This window comes from Apteryx mantelli, chromosome 27 (genome assembly GCF_036417845.1).
Source record: "Apteryx mantelli isolate bAptMan1 chromosome 27, bAptMan1.hap1, whole genome shotgun sequence".
In the NCBI taxonomy this organism is placed as follows: domain Eukaryota; kingdom Metazoa; phylum Chordata; class Aves; order Apterygiformes; family Apterygidae; genus Apteryx; species Apteryx mantelli.
In genome coordinates this window covers 8,676,852-8,699,073 of record NC_090004.1, presented here as the reverse complement: position 1 = coordinate 8,699,073, position 22,222 = coordinate 8,676,852, and the positions used below count along the sequence as shown (strand labels likewise).

The following is a 22,222-nucleotide window of genomic DNA, read 5'->3' as shown; positions in this document are numbered from 1 at the left end:
GGTGCCTGCGCGTGGTCCTTCTGGCGCGGCGTCCCGCAGGCCCTGCTGCCGCCCCGGCACGGCCCGCGCCTGGGGCTGCTGCGGCGGACCGGCCCGGCCCCCCGCCCCCGCCGTGCGGTACCGCTTTCCCGCCAGGCCCCGCGGTGGGCGCGGCCTTCCCGTCGGGCCGTGCGCGGCCGGAAGCGGAAGTGAGTGTGCTGGTAATCATGGTGCCGCTGGGGTGGGGAAGGAGGTGCCGCCGCTGCCGGGAGCTCGGTGAGCGCGGCGGGGCCGGGGCTGGCGGGACGCGGTGGGGCCGGGCTCGGGGGCGGCGGGGCCCCGGCGGTGGCTTCCCGCAGGGCGGTGCGGCGCCGGGCCGGGATGGGGGCGGCGCGGCGCTGCGGGGCGGGGGCGCCTCCCTCCGCCTCGCCCTGCGGCGGGGGCAGGCCGCGGCCTCGGCCCGGCCCGGGCCCGGGCTCGGACCCGCTCCCGGGACCCGCGGCCCGGCGGCCGGAGGCCTGCCGGGCGCCTGCCCGGCGGGGCCGGGCCCCTGACCCCTCCGCCCCTGTGTTGCAGATGAGCTGTCCCAGTCCAGCGCCACGATATCGCACTGAGCGGCGGTGAACATGGGGGAGAACAGTCCTGAGGGCAACGTTATCTACTATGAAGTGGAGGAAGATGAATTGACCCAGGATGACAATATGATGAGGTTTGCCGATAAAAATGGGCTGGTTCCTTCATCATCTGGGACGGTCTATGACAGGACAACTGTTCTGATAGAGCAGGACCATGGTGCACTGGAAGATGATGAAGATGAAGGACAGTGTGGTGATCACTTGCCTTTTTTACCAGAGGGTCATGAAGAAGGATTTCATTTAATAGCAGATCATGAAGGAATGTCCCAGGGTTATGTGCAACATATTATTTCTCCAGATCAGATTCATCTAACAATAAATCCTGGTTCAACTCCTATGCCAAGAAATATTGAAGGAGCTACACTCACTTTACAGTCTGAATGCCCAGAAACCAAGCTTAAAGAAGTAAGTAGTTAAATATAATTTTAAACTTTATGCTTATATGGAGTGCTTTTCACCTAATGACCTTAAATACTTTGAAAATTTGTTCTCATAAAGTGATTTCTGTTTTTAAAGGCCAGTGTGTTGTTAATTCTCCTGAATTACTCTAAGAAATTTGTGTTACTTTTAGTCATAGTACTGCTTTGTGCAGATAGGTGTAACAGTTTCCCACAGTCACTCAGGGGGTCAACAGCAGAGCTGTGAATGCGATCAGTTTTCGTTCTAATATCCTGCTGCTTTCATATGGAGCACCCAGGGAGGAGTACTTGACATCTGATAACCCACTAAACAGTAGCAGAATATGGCAATGAAAATGCATTTATGTTAATAGTTCATGTGCTTTTAGTGGCCTCTTATTATTCTTTTGTTTGGAGATTTATTTCCTCAGAATTTTGAGAGAACTGAAAAGAACACAAACTTTGTTATTCTGTGGTGTACTATGTTCTTGAGAAAACTGCAGCCAAATCATAAGTTAAACTTTAGCCTATTGGAAATGGCTATAATATGAAGCTAATAGTAGTCTTATAGTGTAACTTATAAATAGTGTAAAACTTGTAGTCTTATAGTGTCATTCATGGGGATGCTGTGTAAAGTAGCTAAGGGAAACTTTAGACTATCATCTGCTGTATTTAAAAAATATAAGTCAGCTTATATATTTACAGTGGAAACTTATTTCTAATTCTGTTTGCCTAATGAATTCTAGCCGCATGAAAAGTGATGAAGGCTTGTACAGACTGGCTTGGGATTCTGACTTTTTAGGTTCAAAAGCAATGCAAAAAAATGAAATGCTAACACATTTTTACTAGCAACTTTGAGCTACTTTTGTGGCCCTTCTGAATTGACTTATACAAGTATTTCTACTAGTATGGGTGGAATTATTTGTGTAACTGATATTCATTGTGAGTGAGGATTGCAGAAATGAGCCCTTGCTTAGAAAGGAAGCTGGGTTTGAATACTCTGAATAATTTAGATTAACAGGGAACCTTGATTATCACTTGGTCGTGAGGAAATGGGGCTGTAAGAAGTCAGTTTGTAAAACCAATTTAATTTCTGGACTGAGGTTTGTTCAGTAAGGCCTTTTGGTCTAAGAAACATTTTTGCTCAATTATTATTCATATTAGCAGCTGCTGTGCCCTTCCTTCTTAGCTGCTAAAAATGTTACTTTTTGGTATGTCAGTCATACCAGTGTTTCCTTTCCTTTTCATAGGAGCTTGTAATCAGCTTGTAATCTACAATATCTAAGAATGGCGTGTCCTAGCTAAATTGCTGTTCATAACTACAAATGCAGTTAAAAAAAATAAAAATCATTTCAAGATAAATGTTTTAAAATCTTAAACTTTCAGGTCACTTTCAGACATCTGTGAAGCAAAAGAGGTCTTTATACTCCATTAATTACCTTTATCTTTATCTTGTTGCAATGTACTTCTCTGACCATTCATTCTTTGTAAGAATGAGTGTGATTGTAGTCTTCTATTTCATTTCATTAATTTTGTTCAATAATGAAATAGAAAAAAAGGGTGGGGGGGAATCCCTTAAACTCCTCAAGCTGAGTTAAACTCAAACTGAGCAATTTTAAGTGTACTTTGGTTCAGTGTGGCATCGAGCTTTTACCAGTCTTGTTGATTATTGAACAATTAGTTCCTACTTCTAAGGTAAATGGTTCAATAAGACTGTTCTAGCTTCCCTCTGTTGAATCTCTATGGAAGCATGTTGTCCTTTGCAAAAAAGCATATATGATCCAGCCACAGCCTTTATCTTCCAAGCAACTTGTTTCTGTACACTTTGTATTCTAGCCATCTGTGGTTTTTCCTGTTACTGCCGTGTTTCTTTTTTTTTTGTTTTTTTTTTTGTTGTTGTTGCATATGGCGATGGTCTTGAGTTCTGACTGCTGCCAGTCTTTCATGGTCAATATCCACATCATTTCCTGTATAATCAATGTTTATTTAATCTGCTACTTTTTTAATAGGAAAAGAGAATTAAATGCTTTGTCATTGTGCAGGAAATTTTATTTTGCTTAGAATGTCGTGACAGTAATGCTTCTGTCTGCAATATCCTTCTCAGAATAATTTGAGATATGTTAAAGATTCAGCCTTTGAGAATAGAGGGAGCAATGCAAGGCCTTTCTCTTAGTTCATGCTGTTAAATTGAAAGTGTCATCCATCCAGTACTGTCTTCCTTTAAACATGCACATCAGCAACTAAGGACAAAATCCTTAATTCGTAATTAATAAATATTATTTTTCTTTCACTTTCTAGGCCTAAATGTAAACACATAGGAGGCTTAATGAGCTCCTCACTTGATTTTGGGTAGCCTGTGTCTGTGTCAAATCTCTTGCGTATTATGAGAAATACCGTGGGGATTGTCCTGTGCAGTATGTATAATGTTATTGCCAGCTGCTTTAAAACTCTGAAGGAGACCATTTACTTCAGTACTGATATATAAATAGTACTGAATCTGACTAACTTTGAAGATAATGTACTCGTTTCCATCTAATAAAAAGTACTTTCTGACCTTGTGTCTGTGTTTAATCAGTCTACTCTCTTCCTTGTGTTTTGGCTGACTTAACACACGACCAAACTTCTTCTAATATTTAGTGGGTTGCGAATGTATCGTATTGCTTGGATATTTGTTGATAACTTTAGCTGATCTATGAATTAAAGGCAGTTAGCTTTAAAGTGGAAATTATTGTTTCCTTCTCTGCAGGCTGCTTTTAAGACTGCTAAATGACTAGACAAAAATGTTAAGACCTCCAAAATTTTTCTCTTCAAGTTACTGATGGTCCTAGCTATCTAGATCACTTGTTCAACTTAAGCACTTAACGTTTTTCATCTTTTTTCAATCTCTTACTGTCCTGTACAAAATCAAGAGAGAATTAGGCACAAACATTAACATCTGGTTTTGGTGTAGGAAATCATTTCTGTTACTTTAGATCACAGGTGTTTCTTGACTAGCAACTCTGTAGTAGTTATATGCTTTATAGTAAACATTGGATATGAGGAGAAGAAAGGCTTAGCAAGGATGTGCTCCATTCTGTGAACTTCATGCTAGTCTGTCAAGTCATGAGTCCAAGCATGACATGTTTTCATATGTGTCCTCGTACAAATACATAGTGTTTCCTCTATTTAGGAGGGCTCAGGTAACTAGTATCTGTAGAAAAGGGGGAACACAGTGTATCTTAAATATAGTACAGGAAGAAATTGAATTAGTATCTCACAACTAGCTTTTTTAGACTATCTAAAGCTGTTACAGTGAAGAGTAGAGTAGGTCCTCCCCCCCCTTCAAAAAGGGGGGGAAAGAGGGGCAAAAATAAATAAATTAAAAAAAAAAAAAAGCCCAAAACAGTTTCTGCTGTTAGAGTGCAGTGGTGCAGTGAGGATTGGGAGAAGTAGCCCTTCAACAGGGCAAGATAATTGGAAAAAAGAAAGGCTTTATTTTTGGCAGTAAGGCTCCTGGACTGTTGTTGTTAAATAAACCCCTTTGTGATTTCTTCAGGATCTTTCTGCATCTTACTGTGACAAGATACTTTTTTTTCTTTTTTTTTTTCTTTTAATGATAGTAACAATGCTACAGGTTAATGTTCCTTCTCATCTGTTGTGCAAATGGAAAAAGGTGGAGAACTGGTTCCTGGATGTCTAATTGTCAGTTGAAGCGTAATCCAACAGTGAGATAAGTGTTGACATTAAAAAGCTTGGAAAACTTGTCTCCATTTAGCAATATGCTATTAGCATCAAATGGTATATAAAGAGCCAGGAACTGAATCTAGTACTGGCCAAGATGAAAATTACTGCCGTTTACTTGAGCATTTTGAGCGTAAGGAGCACTTGCATTTGTAACCTGTTTTAAAATTCTCTAAAAACTAAGTTTTATCAAAGGAGAGTGAAGGTAAATGCCAGCCTACTGTTGTGGTATCAACAAGAGACTACACACTGAGACTATGCAAGAGACCACTCAGCTCGTATATTCAAATTTTGTAAAGCCTTCTTGAATGAAGGGGGTCCTTCTAATAATTTTATCCTCTACAAAATAGGCTGGAAGTAGTTTATGAGACTATTTATTCCTTATAAAGTGCTATATAAAGGCTAAATTTTATTTGGTGTCCAGGCTTGTGCCAGGATGCTGTGTGACCGCACTGCTCTGTGGGAAGCTGTTTAGAAGATGCATTTAATTAACTGAAATCCCTGCCCTTACTGAAAAGCAGTTGTTCCTCAGGTTACCGTTGTTTTAGAGGTGATCTGCTGGACAGGTGGAGGCTGTGTCTAAGAAACCTGGTTGTTATAGCCCTGAAATGTGGGGCTTAATGCTGTAGTTTGTAGCTCTGCAGTTGCTCTTCTGAAAGCCTTACACCTGTATGTATATATATATATAGAGAGAGAGAGAGAAGTCAAAGCATGCAGTGAAATATCTGTTTGGGCGCCTCAAATCTCTGGTACTTGGTGTAGAATCTAGTAGGCATGTTCGTACGAAAATGATGGTCACATATGGCTCAACTGATAGTCTTGAGGGCTGCTAACTGAGTATTTGAAAATCAAAACCTGAAGGTTTGTAGCTCCTTCGGATCTTGCACCACTGGTGAGGTCTTCAACTGTTCCAACAAATGTTAACATTAAAAATGTGTTCCAGATCCCTTCAACTGTCTGTATTTTCATGCCACTGTAGTACATGAATGGGAGTCAATTCTTAGACAAAAAACAGATGTGGTTTTAGAGAAGGTCACTTGCAGGTCTCAGTGTTTTTATTGAGGACCCATTACTACTTTAATTTATGCAGTATTATGCAAAGTATTAATCACATTATTTTTTGGAAGGACTGCAAAAGTATTCAGTTCTTAACTAGCCATAGCAAGGATGGTGTGTTTTTTTTGGTGTTGATAACTTCTGTTTATCACATTCATCTAATTTCTAATTACTCTGATGCTAGCATCACTTCAAATAAAGTGATTTTATGCTTAACCTGATAGCAGATCAAGGAGTCCTTTGTTATTCCATTCTCAGTCCCCATGCTGTGACAGTAAAGAATAGTGATTCTCAAATCTTTTTTTTTTTTTTTTCCTGATGGGTGTATGTAAAGCAAAAAGAGAAGAATGAATATCAAGTCATGAGTTGGGTGGAGTTTATTCTTAAGGGTGGCTAGAAACCATAAATGTACACTGGTTATGTATAGGTTCACCCAATCCTCCTGATACCAACCCACAATTCCATATCTGTTTTTTGAAGATAGTCTGTAGCCTTTTCTAAGCAACAATCTTGGGTACAGTGAGACAGGTGATTTGTACCTTGGAAAAGTAGGAAGGTTGCTGGCTTGTATCCTGCCCTATTATTTTCTTGAGTAGTCATTAGAATACAACTCTGCAAGTTTCTCCTCCTCTGTTGTGACTTTGCACTGTCTTTCTAAACATTTCCAGATCAGCATCTTTTCAAATACTCTGCTGCTTCTTGCCTGTCAACCATCCAGCACTCTCTTGGGCTCTGTAATCATTTTTAGATGTTAAGGCTTCCTAACTGTGGCAGTCAAATGCAAGCTGTCTGTCTAATAATTAATGTTGGAGATAAGCCATCTGATATGCTTGAATAAATTTATTCCTTCCACTTCACAGGAGAGAATAAGATTTAATTAAGCGTTATGACTTGCACACTGGAAGCTTCTTACATGATCTCCTTCTGCCTGTTGCAGAAGCTGGGAAGACAGTCAAATCAAGTTCAGTATGAAACAGTTTCCTGGTGATCTAGATAGCTGGCTGAGAAATCTGTAACACTTATCTTTTGACCTAAAGCACCGTGCTCAATTCATTACACTTCAGGTGTTTACTGTTAAGTAAACACAGAAGAGAAGAGCAAAGCACAGTAAAGGCTGTTTTTGAAATAGAACTAAGTTATAAATGAACTGATGGTTAGACTGTAGGAGAGGTTGAAAACTGTAGTACTCATTCAGGGTGTTAATGGAAATTCAGCCCACAGGTCAGTGCTTTCAAGGGTCAAGCTGTGAAAGTACATCTCCCTTTCTTTTTGTCCATATATATAAGCACCGCTACAAGTGCCTGAGTGAAATGCAGGTGCTGAGGATGGGGATAGTGGTTGTGATAGCCTCTTAAGGTGCTTTTCAACTCTATTTTGTCAGATTGCCAGTTAGATACCCACATGTATTTTGAGTCGTTTTCCTTTTTCTCTCTTCTTCTGTTAGATTCCCGTTCTTTTATAAGGTAAGCCAGGTAGCTATCTGCTTTCCCAAATGTGCACTCTTCCTTGCATAGTGCAGCAGAAATACTGAGTAGTCTGGTAACTAATCTGCATTTTTTTTTTTAAAATGCCTATGGCGTCAGAACCTGTCACACTGTCTCTGATGTTTAACTGGTGTTAACCCTGTCCAAAAATGCTTAAAAAACTTTAAGTATGCAGCATTTTGTCTCCTAGGTTAAAAGATACCAGTGCACCTTTGAGGGCTGTCCACGCACATATAGCACTGCTGGAAACCTGCGCACTCACCAAAAGACACATCGTGGGGAATACACTTTTGTTTGCAATCAAGAAGGTTGTGGCAAGGCCTTTCTTACCTCTTACAGTCTCAAAATCCATGTTCGCGTGCACACTAAGGAAAAGCCGTTTGAATGTGATGTGCAGGGCTGTGAAAAGGCATTCAATACACTGTACAGGTAGGAATTTTCTTGGTATCTCCCTTGTATGATGTGGCTGTTGCTGTTTTGCAGGTTGCATCTACTTTTTGTTTGCGTCTGAATACAATTGTTATGCTTCCTCTGGGCACAGATATGAATATAAACCTCAGAATATATGGAAAAACTCTACTGAGAGAGTGACAGAACCTGTAATGACATAGTTAGCTATTTATATTATGATAGTATTGAAGATGGTGGATGAGCACAAGGAATTTTTAGATTTGTTCTTATGAGGACTTTGGAAGTGATATCATTTAGTTTCATAAGCAAGTTACCTTGTATTCAGAATTTGTTAAGCCTTTGTTCCTGTCCTGCATGTTTGAATGAATGGCTTGCTTGTCTCAGATGGGGGCTATCTTTTGATACGAGTAGTAAGAGGGATTTTTTTGGAATGCTTTTTAGGTTGAAAGCACATCAGAGGCTTCACACAGGGAAAACATTTAACTGTGAATCAGAAGGCTGCAGTAAATACTTCACAACGCACAGTGACTTGAGGAAGCACATTCGAACACACACAGGAGAAAAGCCATTTCGGTAAGTTGTTGGATGGCAATTTTTACTTCTGTGGGACTTCTGTAATGGAACACCTGTGCCAAAGGCAATTATTACTGTCCTTAATGAAAAGTAATTCTCACTGGGAGAAGAAAAATAAGGGATGCTAGCATTTGAGCATGCTTGTTTTAGAGCTCTCTCAGTTGGCTGTAAAAGTGCATGAAATGTCTGTCTTCAAGTGACCAGAATAGTCAAACTAGAATATCCTTTTTAAACATGAATATGTCCCATGATGACCATGTTTGTAAAATACATTGCTTCTTCCCTGGCATGATGGAATGTTTAATCCATGAAAAAGTCTCCTTCTTCCCCCCACAGAAATGACTTCTTCATGCTTAAATTTTATAGTCATGTTTAGAGCCCTGCTGTGGTCTGTGTAGCGGCTGTTGGGAGATACTCGATTACTGACAGAGACTAACATCAGGCCTGTGTTTCCTAGTCCTGTGACTATTGGAAAGCATGATGTAGGATTGTAACTAATGCATCATAGAAGTTTAATGCTGACCCTTCTCTGATGCCTCATTCAGGTGCGAGCATGATGGCTGTGGAAAGGCTTTTGCTGCAAGCCACCACCTTAAAACACATGTTAGGACACATACTGGTAAGTCCCAAGGAATTTTTTTTTCTTTAACTGAGCCTTTTCAGTTTATGCTAACTTTCAGAATCCTAATATGTATGTGTACTTACATACAAAATAACCTAGCAAGGACATTTTAGAGGTTTTAGCACCATTGCTTTTAATCTTTAAGTGATGTAATATGTTCAGAACTGTTAAATATGGCTACTCAAATAGAAAAAAAGGTGCAGGTCAGTAAGTCAGCTGTAAAACATTTCTTTCCTAAATGTTTCTAGGAATATATCCTGACTCCCCTCTAGGAGCTGTATTAAACAAACTGATAACATACAAAAATGGGTGGATGATCAAAAATTCAGCTCATGTTTCAGCTGAGAAACAAAATCTGTGAATCACAGAGAAAATCACTTCCAGAACTTGAATTTCATCAGCACGTTTTGCAAATGTATCAGTAATGATACATAAAACTTAAATGTTGTGTTCTCCTGTCAGCTCACTTGATAAAATGGAAGCTTTTTATTTGCAAGACTTTCCAAGAATGCTGAATGCATGAAGTGGCATTAAAATGACTCAAAAAAAACATTCATGCAAGTTCCAGCAGGTCATACAGCAATTACTTACTGTTTTTCAGAATACCATAAAGACTGTTTATAAGATGGGACCCAATCTTTTACACAGGGTCATTGTGATGGCAGGTTAAGGAAATACTCTTTCAATTAGCTGTTGTTGCTGCTAGCTTGGCTGTAAGTAGCAATCTATATCATGGTCGGCATCTATATAGAAAGCAAAGTGCTTTTTTTCCGTATCAAACTATGTTCTCTAGGGCGAGAAGAGTTGGAATATACTCAACTATGTTAAGGTTTTACTTTTTTTATAGTAACCAGAGTTGCATTTGGAGAAAAACAATTCTCATTTGTGTAAAATATATCATCACTGGCCTGTGTGTTTTAGAAGTATGTATCTCATGTAAAGTTACTAAGTCCGTTTTGTGTGTTTTGTGCTGCGTGTAGGGGAGAAACCCTTCTTCTGTCCCAGTAATGGCTGTGAGAAGACTTTTAGTACACAGTATAGTCTCAAGAGTCACATGAAAGGTCATGAGAAAGGACATTCCTATAATGCACTTCCCAATAACAATGTATCTGAGGTTAGTAGCTCTTCTTTCTAATGCTTCTATGTCATATGAAGATAAAACCATACTTTAGGGAGGAAATGATTTGGTTGGTAATTGTGTCTAAAGGTATGACATTTGAGGCTGAGATTTTTAAAGGGACTTGCAACTATTTGGTGTCCATCTCCTGTGGAGAAACCCATGGGTGCCTCCCTTTTTTTGATCCAGGAATTCAGTTTCAAATCTGACGTTGCTGCGATTCAAGATGGCAGTGTAGGGTTTATTCTCACATGCTGTGTTCACAATCTGATTAGAAATATTGGGATCAGGTCTTCTGAAATTCAACTTCTAGCATGGTATTCGATTACTTAGTCTTACTTAGAAATGCTTATCTAAATTGGTTTATTCATTTTAATCACATTAAAATTAATGTTTGGGCTGCTGCTGTTCTGATGAGTGTGTAACATACTTGCACAGATACGTAGGCAATTATATAGATTATTATGTTATTCCCTATAGGTGCTTATGTTTTGGTCAACACTATATAAGATACATGTGAAGTAAAATAACTGTTAAGGTTTTGTAATTTTATTTTCTACAGGCTCATTTGCTCATGTAGTAATTTAAAATTCTAGGTTACTTAATTTTTTTTGCAAGTAGCATAAGATAAATGCTAAGAAACCTTGATAGCTGCTAAATATCCTTTGAGTAATATTGTTCCTTTGATTTTAGAATTGAGACTTGTGTCCCATATAGGTTAAAAAAAAAAAAATCTGTTTAGACAGAATAGCTCTGCTTATGCTGTATGGACAGCAGTATTTCTTTTAAAAAGTAATTTAAAATAATTCTGCCACTTTTTTTTTAATATTTAACTTCATTTCTTTTTCTTCTTTACAGGATACAAGCCACTCACTTTGTCTGAGTGACCTAAGCCTCATATCCACAGAATCAGAATTGCGGGAGAACTCTAATCCAGTAAGTTACTCTCCCCTAATTGCCTCACCCATCATTTGAGATCTATTTTTTTCCTAACAGTGTGCTTTCCCTGTCCATGAGAACACAGAAAATTAGATGTGCATGACTAGTTGCTTCTCTTCCACTTCTTCTGTCCTCCAGCATTTTCTCCTTTAAGCTTTCATTCGCTAGTAGAGAAGATGTAGTCTGTTACAGAATAAGTGATTTTGAATTGACATGTTTTAAATGCACTGAACACTGCTTTTTTTTTTTTCTTTGTCTGTTCAGCAGGGTGCAGGGGCTATCTCTTGACAAATATGTATGTTTCTTACACACCCTGCTGAGTACTTTATGCTTGAGTTTCATGGTCTGACAATGAGGTCTGACAATTATTGCTGTCTTTTTTGGAATGTTTGAACAACACTTGTGATTTGGACTCTTGATAGTAGCATATATGAATTTAACTTTCTCTGGCCAATGCTGCTCTTGCTTTTATTAGGTAGGGGACAGTTTTTCTCAAAATAAAATAATTCTAGCATTCTAATATTTGAGGTCAGAACGAATTGGTTTAGAGTGAATACTATATGCAAATTATATATTACATTATTACGCAGCATATGCCTCTCTTTGTGTAAAATCACAAGGAAATCAGAGAAATGGCTATCCTCAGCCCTGAGTTGTCAGCTTAGAACTAGCTGAGCAATAGCTAAAGTGGGTAACCAGTTGACATGCTATACAGCATGTTTCTTGTGCTTGGGTGGGGAGTTTATGCATGTTCAGACTAAGCTTGGCAAGCTTGCCTCTGAAAGGCTTCAGGCAGAAATACAGATGAGCAAATATTAAGGCAAGCTATTCTTTTTGTACAGCCATATAACATCTTCATGAAACTTTTGCCAAAAGGATCCTTATTTTGGGGTAGAACTGGTATTATGTGTTTAAACTGTCTTAATATCTGCTATTTGGATATTTTCTCCAGCCATTCCTGTTGTGGTTTTTTTGTAGGTATTAGTTGTGTCACTTATATAGAATAAATTGATATGTGACACAGTCATTTAATTAGGTTATTTGAGATTAGCCTCCAGGAGTTATTTAAAGGGATTGCATCTTTTTGCAAATACAGCTGGGAATAAACTTGTAAGTACTTGAAGTGCCTCTCGAGGAAGTAATTGCACTTTGTTGGTATTTTTTAGCACAGAGCTTTGACTTTTTGTTGCAAATGACTTCAAAGTCTTAAAGAAGGATAGCAGAGTGAAAAAGAGGGATTTTTTTTCTCCAAAATATGAAATGTTTTAAAACTGTTTTTAAAGTCTCTGCATCTGATTTTACCATAAAAATATTCTTGCTTATTGGTAACTTAAATTTTACATGAAGGAAAATAATATACTGATCAAGCTGTGGCCTTGTTTTGTGCTTTGATATGGAGGCAGCATACAGAGCTTTTTGATAAATTCTGTTCCTAGAGCAGTGTGGGTGACAATAGTGCATAGCCCAGGATGTAATCTAAGCATAGCTACTTTGTTACTGCTCCAGAAAAAGTCTCACAGATGATCAAGACCAAATTAATGCATGTTTCTGTTTCTAACAGAGTATTGCGAGAAATAAGGGTTAAATAAAGTGTAGATGCAGAAGAATGTTTGACTTTTAAAGGCCTTATTTATTTTTGTAAGGTTTTGCTCATTTTATTGGTTAATTTGATTATGGGTAATAAAAACTAAGAGTCATCTTTTACGTTTTATGCTGGTACATAAAATATATTGCCTTTCCTGAAGGTAGCTGATTAATGTCCAGACCCCAGACAGGTCTTTCTGATATTCGTATGCTACCTGCCTGGGATTTGTGCAAAGTTTATGGAGACCTGAGACAGTGTTATCTGATGTGTTCCTCTTTCTTCTCTATTCGCCAGACACATGGACAAGACCTTAGCACAATCTCACCAGCAAGCATCTTTGAGTCTATGTTTCAGAGCCCAGATCATACTGCAAATCAGGAAGACTCTCAGCAGACAGGTAAAAATTGCTTCTGTGGTATTGTAACAAAGCTTTTAGGCAATTTTCCCCTTCTCCATGTATTTGCTTAATTCAGCATCTCGGAATAAAGATTACTGCTGTGCCTAAGCCTGTATAGTAAACAGACAACTTTACCGTGAATGTTGAAATGCGTTGTATTCACAGACGGTGTAACACTGAGACAGTGATACTGGAACTGACATCACATTTACAGCATGCTGTCACGCTAATGCTGACACTGATGCTCTTGGTTTTTCCATCTAACTGTTGTTCTCCAGCTTCCTCTTGACGTAACTACATGAACTGTATGAGCTACATGAAGCCGTAGAAAGGCTTATTAGGGTTAAAGGGAGTGATCAGCTTGTGTGCAATATTCAGTGTTACCAGCTTCCTGAATTTGGACCTACTTTTAGATTCACTGTCTAGTCTTATGTGTCTTGAGCATTAGTCTGAAGATGCAAAAGTGGTAATGCTTTACTTAGCAGGGATCCATTAGCTAGCTACTATGTGAGGCTTAGTGTGTTAAGGTTCATTGAAAAGAGGTGTTTATTCAGACCTTAGAATTGATGTACTTATGGTTTTTTTCTTTGTTTTGTCAGCTGCCTTGATTGAAGGTTATAACGGTGATGCAGACTCAGTCACTGCTGTTCCGCCTTCTGCAGGAGATTCGGCATCTTTGTCTCTTCCACTTGTACTGCAGCTTGGCATCTCTGAGCCGTCGCCCTCAGCACTACAAGCCTCAGCAGCACCTGCTGCTCCCTCTTCCCTAGGAACCAGCTCACAGCAAGCTGCATTTGGAAATCCTGCAACTGTTTTACAATCTCCAGAAGTGCCTGTTCCTCACAGCACACAGTTTGCAGCCAGTCACCAAGACTTTCTGCAGCACACTCAGACACCGCCACAGCCCATTGTACAAGGACTTTCAGTGGTTGCTGGAGCATCTGCCCCAGCAGCATCAAGTGCCACTGAGCCCCTGCCAGCTGTAGTTCAGACAGTGCCTGTTGGTGCGAACTCTGTTCTGACCAGTAATCCAACTATAACAATTACTCCTTCTCAGAGCACCGCTATTCTGCAGTCCAGCATTGTCATGGGAGAACAAAACTTGCAATGGATTTTAAATGGTGCCACTGGTTCTCCACAAAGCCAAGAACAAATGGTTAGTATATCTAGCCCTGCTCTGAAACAGCTTGGACCATCCCTGTTCCTCCTGGAATCTAAAGGCTTTGCCTTTGAAAAGAAAGAGGATCAGACCTGGAGTTGTAAGATACAAACCAGGGTGTATCTGCTTCAGTATTGTATAATGCTTAGCACAGTAATATGTTTAAACAAGTCACAAATGCAGCCCATAAAATACATAAAGAAATAGAGAATAGAGAAATCCAGAGTGCAGGAAAATCTTTTCTTCTTCTTTCCCCTGGTGACAAACTTCTCATAGCAGATGCCACTTTGTTTTATCCAGGACATTGCACCATATGGCCTGATAATATATGTGTTTTTTTAATCTATCCTTTTGACAAGTAGAAGCACAAAAAATTCTGTAAAGTTTCAGTGTTTAGACATTCTGTAATCTCTGTCTCTTCCTAATTTAACCTTGTTGCCTTGTAAATAGAAGTAGCCTGATAAAGATAATGAAAAGTTTTCTGGGAAAACAGGATGTGCCTGCTTCTCCAGTGAATGTGGATATATAAGGCTTCAAGTGTTCTATCTTCTAAGCATTACTGTTACCCCCTTTAGGTTTTCTCACTTGCAAATGGTCAAGAAGGAATGGCTGCAGGTACAAACAGTATGAGCATGCACAACAGTTCTTAAAGAATTCAGTCATTCAGTTACCAAAAAAACACAAGCTATGATAACAAGCATACAGGAGAGGGAGATTACTCACCATCTTTAGGACTACTGAAACAATAGTCTTAGTTTAGGGGCAGCCAGAATGTGGATAGCCCAGAACCAACCCAAATGATGCAATTTTCTATTAGTTTTCTTGTTTGCTGTCTTTGGAATGTGTGTATATCTCTTTCTTTTGCTTGCAACTGTTTAGAGTTTGAGTAGAGATTTGATTTCAATTGACTCACATGTATTTTTTTTCTTTTTCTTTTTTTTTTTTTTTAAGCCACAAGTTCCAAAAGTAGTAGAAAAGGTTTTTTTTACCACTGCATTACCAGTAGCTGGCAACACAGGTAAGCATGTTTAACACTGAACTGCTTTGCTCTCTCTCCTCTCTCTCTTCCTCTTTTTGTTTGCAGAGGTGTTAGCTTGACCAGGATTTGTGGTGATGTAATTGCTAGAGGAAATGTTGAAGAAAATTCTTTCAAAAAATTTTTTAATATTCCTGAGGTTTTAAATGCTGTCTGCTGTAGACTCGTGGCTTTGTGTTGATCTGTCCTGTACTAGTTTCTCTACTTGTAAGATAACCAAGTTCACAAATTAGATCCAGTATTTATAAAAATCAGTATTTTATAAAAATCCAATATTTCATAAAAATCAAATAGTACTTTAATGGAATGTATATAGAAGATTAAAAGGCAGAAGTGTAAGGATATAATTTGTCTTTTATTCTTTTAAGTGAAGATATGAAACGGCTAATAAACTATTAAATTTAATCAATGCCTTAGCAGCTGTTTTTGGTAAGCACTATTGGTGAGATTCGTATAAATGTACAACTGTAGAAGTTCTGTTCTATAACAGCCTTCCTACGCAGAATAGTATATGGAAAATAAGAATCAATCATAGCCAAAAGAGGGGCATGTAAGTTTAAGACTTAAACTGTAAAAAGGAAAGAACACCAGGTAAGGAAAGCAGCACAGGAAGCGTGATGAGTTAGGAAAGGGGACTAGAGAAAATGAACAGGAAAATATATGGGGTGGTGTTAAGGAGGAGAGTTGCTGGTGTAATTCTGTATCATCATCCTCAAAGACTAGTGTGCAGAGACTGGGGGCATTAGAATACCACTCTTTATAGGATTATAAACTGTAAAAGTCACAGTGGCTGTCAAAGAGGTGGCATATCGTGCTGTGCTTAAAAAAAAAAAACCCAAAAAACAATGAGACCAGACTTCTAGTGCCTGGCTCACAGAACAGGTTGAGAGTACCTTCTACCAGCCCTGGGTGGCAAATGTCAAAGTGATTTAGTGCTTTTGTGAGATACCTCTTAGATCTGTAAGGAGCAAGAAGCTTGCTTTGTGAGTTATTGGAGAGGCTGAGTACCTTCCTGTAACCATACCTCTTCCTCCTCCTGTATCATAAAAGCTGTGACTGGTGCTTGAAACTAGGATGTCTGAATATTGCTCCTTCATTTAATGCATATTCAGCAACAAAGAAGTTACTGTGCTTGCGTCACTGTTGATAGCTGGTCAGGAGCACGTTGGACTAAACCTTGCTTGGATTAAACATCTCTGGCTTTCTTTAGTAGAGCATATTATCAGTATGCCGATGACTTGAACTCTCTCTTAAACTTGGCCTCTTGTTAGGATTGAAATATTAATTGCTTGTTTCCCTCTTTCCTTGCTTGTTATTATTTCCGGTAGCAATGACTTTCTTTTATTTATGATCTGCCAGAAGTATGCATTGTGCTTAAACGAAATAATGTGTAATCTCTGCTGCGAGGCGCATACGATTTAATATAACAAAGATGATTTGTCTTTCCCTGATGTGAAATTATGCAGTTCTTATGTCTTTGTTTCACCTCTAGGAAATCCTGTTCAGCAGATTGGTCTCAGTGTTCCTGTCATTATTATAAAGCAGGAGGAGGCCTGCCAGTGTCAGTGTGCCTGCCGAGACTCTGCCAAGGACAAAGCCACCAGTAAGAAGGAATGTTCCTCACCTGAGCAAACAGCTCCTCAGCTGCAGCCTCAGACCTTTCCTTCCTCTTCCCCTTCTCCTTCATGTGGGCAGAGCAGTCAGATAGTTAACCCTTCAGACTCACAGACTGAAACATTAAGTGCCATGGATGTATCGGACTTCCTGTCCCTCCAAAGCCCTGAAACCCCATCTAATATAATTCCGATTGAAGCACTACTGCAGGGTGAGGAAGAAATTGGTTTGAATAGCAGCTTCTCTAAATGAAGATGTTCCAGATTTTCCTTTGCACCTGGGGGGTAAGACCCTCCTCCTTAGAAGCAGAAACTGAAGGATCTTTTTTTTTTTCCTTCCTATTGGGAAGTCTTGTGGCTTATTTCTGCTTCTCAGATGTCATCTTAGTCACATCCCAGGTACATCCATCTTTGAGAATCTATCTTAAAAAAAAAAAAAAAAGGCAAAAAATAGCTAAGTTATATATGAACTGTTTTGGCTGCACTGTCTGTCACTTTTGCTTGTCATATGTGAACACGGAAGCTAAGGTTACTCCTGTGCAAACAGATTTTAAAGAGTAAAAGGGAGGTTAGTTTGTCCGTCTCCAATTGCACATCACTTATGTTTGGGATTAAGGTACTGGCAGTGAGTGGGTCTTTGTTACAACTCCTTAGGTCTATAATTTTCTTCTGTCTCATGTCTGATACTAACCATGCACTATAAGGGGAGCCCAGGAAAGGAATTTGCTGTAGCAGAAGATGGTATTATACTGGAAAATGTTTTATCTTCAGTTTTACTGGAGTACGATTGTCCCATCACTGAGTTGGGAGGTGATGCCTGGGTTTACGTTGTACTAACACTATTACTAAAGCCAACAGAAGTTTTTGGGGAGTTTACTTCAGTAGAGCACCAAATACTTGTTCTCCTGATAGATCTATTCATTTAATTTCATTAGGACTTACAAAGTGCGGTGGCAGACACACTGCTTCACAATATGGAAACACAGTCAGAGCCCCTGCTTATTCAGACTGAAGAGTCTGTTTTCTTTGCCTCTGAAGGATGCAGTGAGCTCCAAACGTAGCCAGCTTGGTGCCTGCTGCTCTTTTGACTCATTTGGCTCTGTTCAGGAAGAAGTCATCTTCTTTTAAAAAAAATCCCGACTGTTTAATCAGGAGCATGGTGCCTTTGCTGGTTACTCTCATCTTTTGTCAAGAACTCTAGGAAACCTTTCAGAATGATTCAACATAAATTGAGTTTGAATTCAGCAAGTCTATTCTTTAGCTGTCTGGGAATGCTTCCTCTTCTGTTAAGCTATATAATTTCTGCCTGAATCTGCCTCCAACCTACTGCAATGCCAGCTTTTTGTGCACGGGGCTATTTCTTGACTAAAAGATGTTACACAATGTAGTAGTTTTTCATATCAAACTGAAAGTCTATATTCTAACCTACTCAGGGTAAATAAAACACAACCCCCCCCCCACCAAAAAGCCTGTAATGTTGCAATAAATGCAGTCTCATTCTAAATGGTTTATTTATGCTGCATTATTTTAAAAGATGTAATTTTATAGTGTTTTATCCATCTGTTTGGCTTTGGCTGTCAGTCTTTTTGTGTTAAAGAAAAGAATATTAAATAGTCTTTATTCAGTTTACAGTGTTGTCATTAGTGAGATACAAAGATAATGACTGTAAGCCAATTTGTGGTGCATCTCTGCCCACTAAATTTAGGAAGGCAGATGCCTAGTGGATAGAGATCTCTCCCTCCTCTTTGTTTGTATCTGATCAAAGCTGCTCTCTGCACCTGTGGAGGGGGAAGAGTCCTGTGAGTGCAGCCAGACCTCCCCATACACCTGATGATTGGTAGGTTTTTTAACCCTTTTCTGACATGCTCTGTGTAGTCTTACCAACACCACTGTCACAGTCTTAGCTGAGACAGTGGCTTAAGCTATCTCACTTTCTATTCCCTTGCAAGTACACTGCCGCAACACAGATGGAAGTGAAGGGAACTGGCTTTTCACCTCTCTGACTTGCTTCCCGTTGTTAAATGTGGAAGGGTAAAATTGTATCCTATTAGGGTGAATCTGAGGGAGGAGAGACAGCATAAAGGATGCTTTGTGCCTGGAAAGTGTCATGTTACCACTAGGGCAGAGCACTGTTTTGGTAATTGCAGGGACGAGCTTAGGGGCACCAACTGGACTGGAAACGTACTGACGGCGTTTCCTCTCTGTGGGTGTTGGCTCATGTTGCAGTGCTGTGCAATGTATCACAGCAGGGATGTGGGTCCTGCAGCAATAAGGTTTGCATTCATAAAATGTGGATTAACAAAGAATTTTGTTTTGTTCTTGTAATAGTAATCCCTACAAGACAGTGAGATAGTGGCTTTTTTTTTTTCTCTCTCTCAGTATTGGTTTGTGATGCATTTGTTTTGCATGGCAGCAAGAACTGCTTTGAACACAAAGAAACAGGCCCAAGTCTGTGGCTGGGATTGTCCACACAATGAGTCTTCTGCTGGTTGTCTTGCTTCAAATTGTGCTTCGAGCAGTGTGAGGGGAGTCGGGAGCCGAGCGGGGGCTCCCCACGGGGCCCAGGCCCTTGTGAGGGCCTTGCGCCTTTTCCTTGGCACAGCATGGCGGTTTTATTTGAGGTGCGTGGATGCGTGCATGAACGCATGTGTGTGCGTGTGTGTGTGTGCTAATGCAGGAGCATGTTGATTCCCCTGGAGTTGTGGGGTTTTCTCTGATGGGGATAGAGGCAGCAGATTTGACCTGAAATGTGACAGCGGAGGGATTTGGCAACCTCTTTTGAGCCTTCCCATTCTTCAGGGAAGCATTTTACTCTTGCTACTCAGTGAATTAATCCACTTAAAACATGCTTGTGATTGGGCCTGAGAGCATCTTCAGAAACCCCTTTGTGATAGAGATGAGTAAAAGAATCTACCAAAGGCTTTGAAATTGGAAACTCATTTGGAAATCAGGTGATTGGCAGCAGGCAGATGTTGCGCGAGTCCTTTCTGAGTGTGTATCGGAGGTTAACCTCTCTGCTGTTTTTTCTTCGTAGCTACTGTTTTCTACTGGTGTGTTCTAGGAAAAGCAGTGCATCCCAAGTTTATCCTGACTTTTAGGTGCATTGGGTTTGCAGTTAGCCTCTTGTACGTGCATCGGACGGGCTGTGATTTGGGTGCAACTAGTAAGAGCTTGTACAGAGGTAAGAAGAGTGTGACTGTGTGAGTGCACAGGCTGCTCTGCCGTGGAACGTGCGTCCCACCCAATCGCTTTGGTAAATTTCTTTGCTTTTTTGTTTAATCATGGGTCTGTTTTCGAGAATGTTCAATGCTGCGTGTATCTAATATGTCTCACAGTGGACATTTGCATTGTCCCTGGCGCTGTGTGATCGAACATCGTACTGCTGGGGTTGTCATTAACACACTTGGATGGAAGGAGATCCATGAACAGCTGGCAAGAAAGGGCAATCACAGTAAACCTCTGAGATTCCTGAGTGCCAGAGTGTTTTCTATCCTTCCCCCCGTACCCCAGCATTTAATATATTGACAATAACATTTTTAATGAAGAGTGGAGTTTCTACCATTGTAGATCTGGTAAGACATTGGATTCCCAGAAAGGGGCATGTTCTGTTGATAGGCTGGAGCCTCTGAGATCAGTGCACCCTCCCTCTGCAAAATCTGCATCTCATGAATGCCTTTAATTACCAGTCAGAGAGCAAAACTGCACTGCTCCAGGTCATTCTGTTGTTAAAGCATTCACTGTTCCATGGCTTGTGAAGATTGATTTGGTTACTTACAGTTTCTGGCTGGGTGCAAAAGCCTAAACGTGTAGAATGGATCTAATTACCAACATCAGTAGCTTTAGTGGCCAAGCAGTGACCCAAGCAAACAGACTTGGCATGCAGCTGAAGGCTGGAGAAGTTGCTTTTCATGCTTGTACATGGTAGAGGGATGGAAAATCAGCACTGTTTAAATGCTGGTACTGAATTATATAGAACAAAGTACGAATTGGGCACTTCATGTAATGCTGACTGTGTCCAGAAAGACTAGTTTGCAGAACCTCATACTGGTATCTAAAATGCACTTTAGGTTATTTTATCTTTAACCCAATTGCTGCAATTTCTTTTGTATATACTTTCACAAAGTTTATTTTTGCTCTGAGTAAAAGTTAACAGGGGTGTGCAAAGATGAGCACTTAATTTGGTGCAATACTTGTAGCTAAAGATCATTGTCCCATGTGGTCAGTTTGTCTGTGTCTGTCTAACTGAATATATATATATATATAGTAACTAGCTCAGTGACATATTGCCCTACCCTGTCTATACCCAAGAGAAATTATGCATCATTAGCAAATGTCCAATCTATGCAAATATTCCACTGAGAGCACTGTGCTTTAGCCGGCCTTTTCTCTCATGCTTTCTGGTGAGCTGCTTGTCACTTCTGATAGAAATCAGTACCTTTTAACAACGGCGTTCATTTGGTTTATGTCCCTCTCCCTTGTCCGCCCCTCTGGTCTTTCATGTAAGTGTGAACAGAAGTGACAAGCTGTTCTTAAACAGGCATATTGCACCTTTAGAATTTGTCTTCACGAGATCGTTTTTGATGTCATGTTATCTGCCTTACTTCATGGAGGATGGCGCTCCGCAGAGTCATCCCAGATATTGTTTTTGCAACTGCAGCAACACTGTTGAACTGTTTACAGTACTCTTCCTGCACCAATTGTAAATAAGGCTCGGGAAGCAAACTAACGATTGGCCTGTTGGTTGTAGAACTGCTGGGGGAAATCAGTTAAGGCGTGATTGGCCTTGAAGTTGATTGGAGATGAAAAGCTATTCTCTGATGGGGGAAAAAAAAAAATGCACAGCTGGCAACTGAAATGAGAGGCAGCCAGGTCCAGTATGGAGAGCAGGTGGGACCTCAATATCAGCTGCGAGACCTCCCTTGGGCGAGTCACTTAACCTCTCTATGCCTCGGGTTCCTCGCCTGTGAAATGGGGACAAGGAAACTTGGCTTTGTGAAATGCTTCGACATCTATGGATGAAAAGTCCTATGCATTTAGAGCTAGCTGGGCGGAATTGTTAAGAGTCAATTTGGACTGTAAGGCGGAAAAAAAAAAAAAAGCATGTCTTTAATAAACCCTACAAATTTCTGATTGCATAGTTTTTAATTGGTATACTTTTTCCTCCTGAACATTTTGGAAACAACATCAAGTTTTTTATAAATGTTACCTGTAGTTGATACTCATGGACAGGGCTGAACTTTTAACTTTTTTGCATCTTGTCTTGATATATATCATATGTTCTAGAAGTTGGATTCTGTGTCTGCACTGAGAAATGCAAATTAAACTGGATATTTATGTAGTAGTGTACATAGTCTGTGTGTGTTCTTGGAACTAGTTGAAAAATCCCACACCATGCTTTTAGTGGTGTGCAAGCTGGCCAAAATTTGGTTCATTATGCAGTGTACACTTTCTCAAATAAATGCAGTTTCTACTTTTTCTTACAAGAAATTTTTTTCATA

At 39.9% G+C, this 22,222-nt stretch overlaps 1 protein-coding gene across 1 annotated transcript; it reads left to right on the top strand.

The window, feature by feature from the left end:
* The first annotated feature begins 215 nt into the window (after window positions 1–215).
* Window positions 216–20,981, top strand: MTF1 (metal regulatory transcription factor 1). The gene is made up of 11 exons (XM_067311386.1): window positions 216–255; window positions 556–1,019; window positions 7,463–7,701; window positions 8,125–8,256; window positions 8,802–8,875; window positions 9,859–9,992; window positions 10,854–10,931; window positions 12,814–12,916; window positions 13,516–14,072; window positions 15,027–15,093; window positions 16,604–20,981. Exons 2-11 carry the CDS (start codon window positions 606–608, stop codon window positions 16,975–16,977), a joined length of 2,172 nt encoding a protein of 723 aa, XP_067167487.1. The 5' UTR covers window positions 216–255; window positions 556–605; the 3' UTR covers window positions 16,978–20,981.
* The last annotated feature ends 1,241 nt before the right edge of the window (window positions 20,982–22,222 follow it).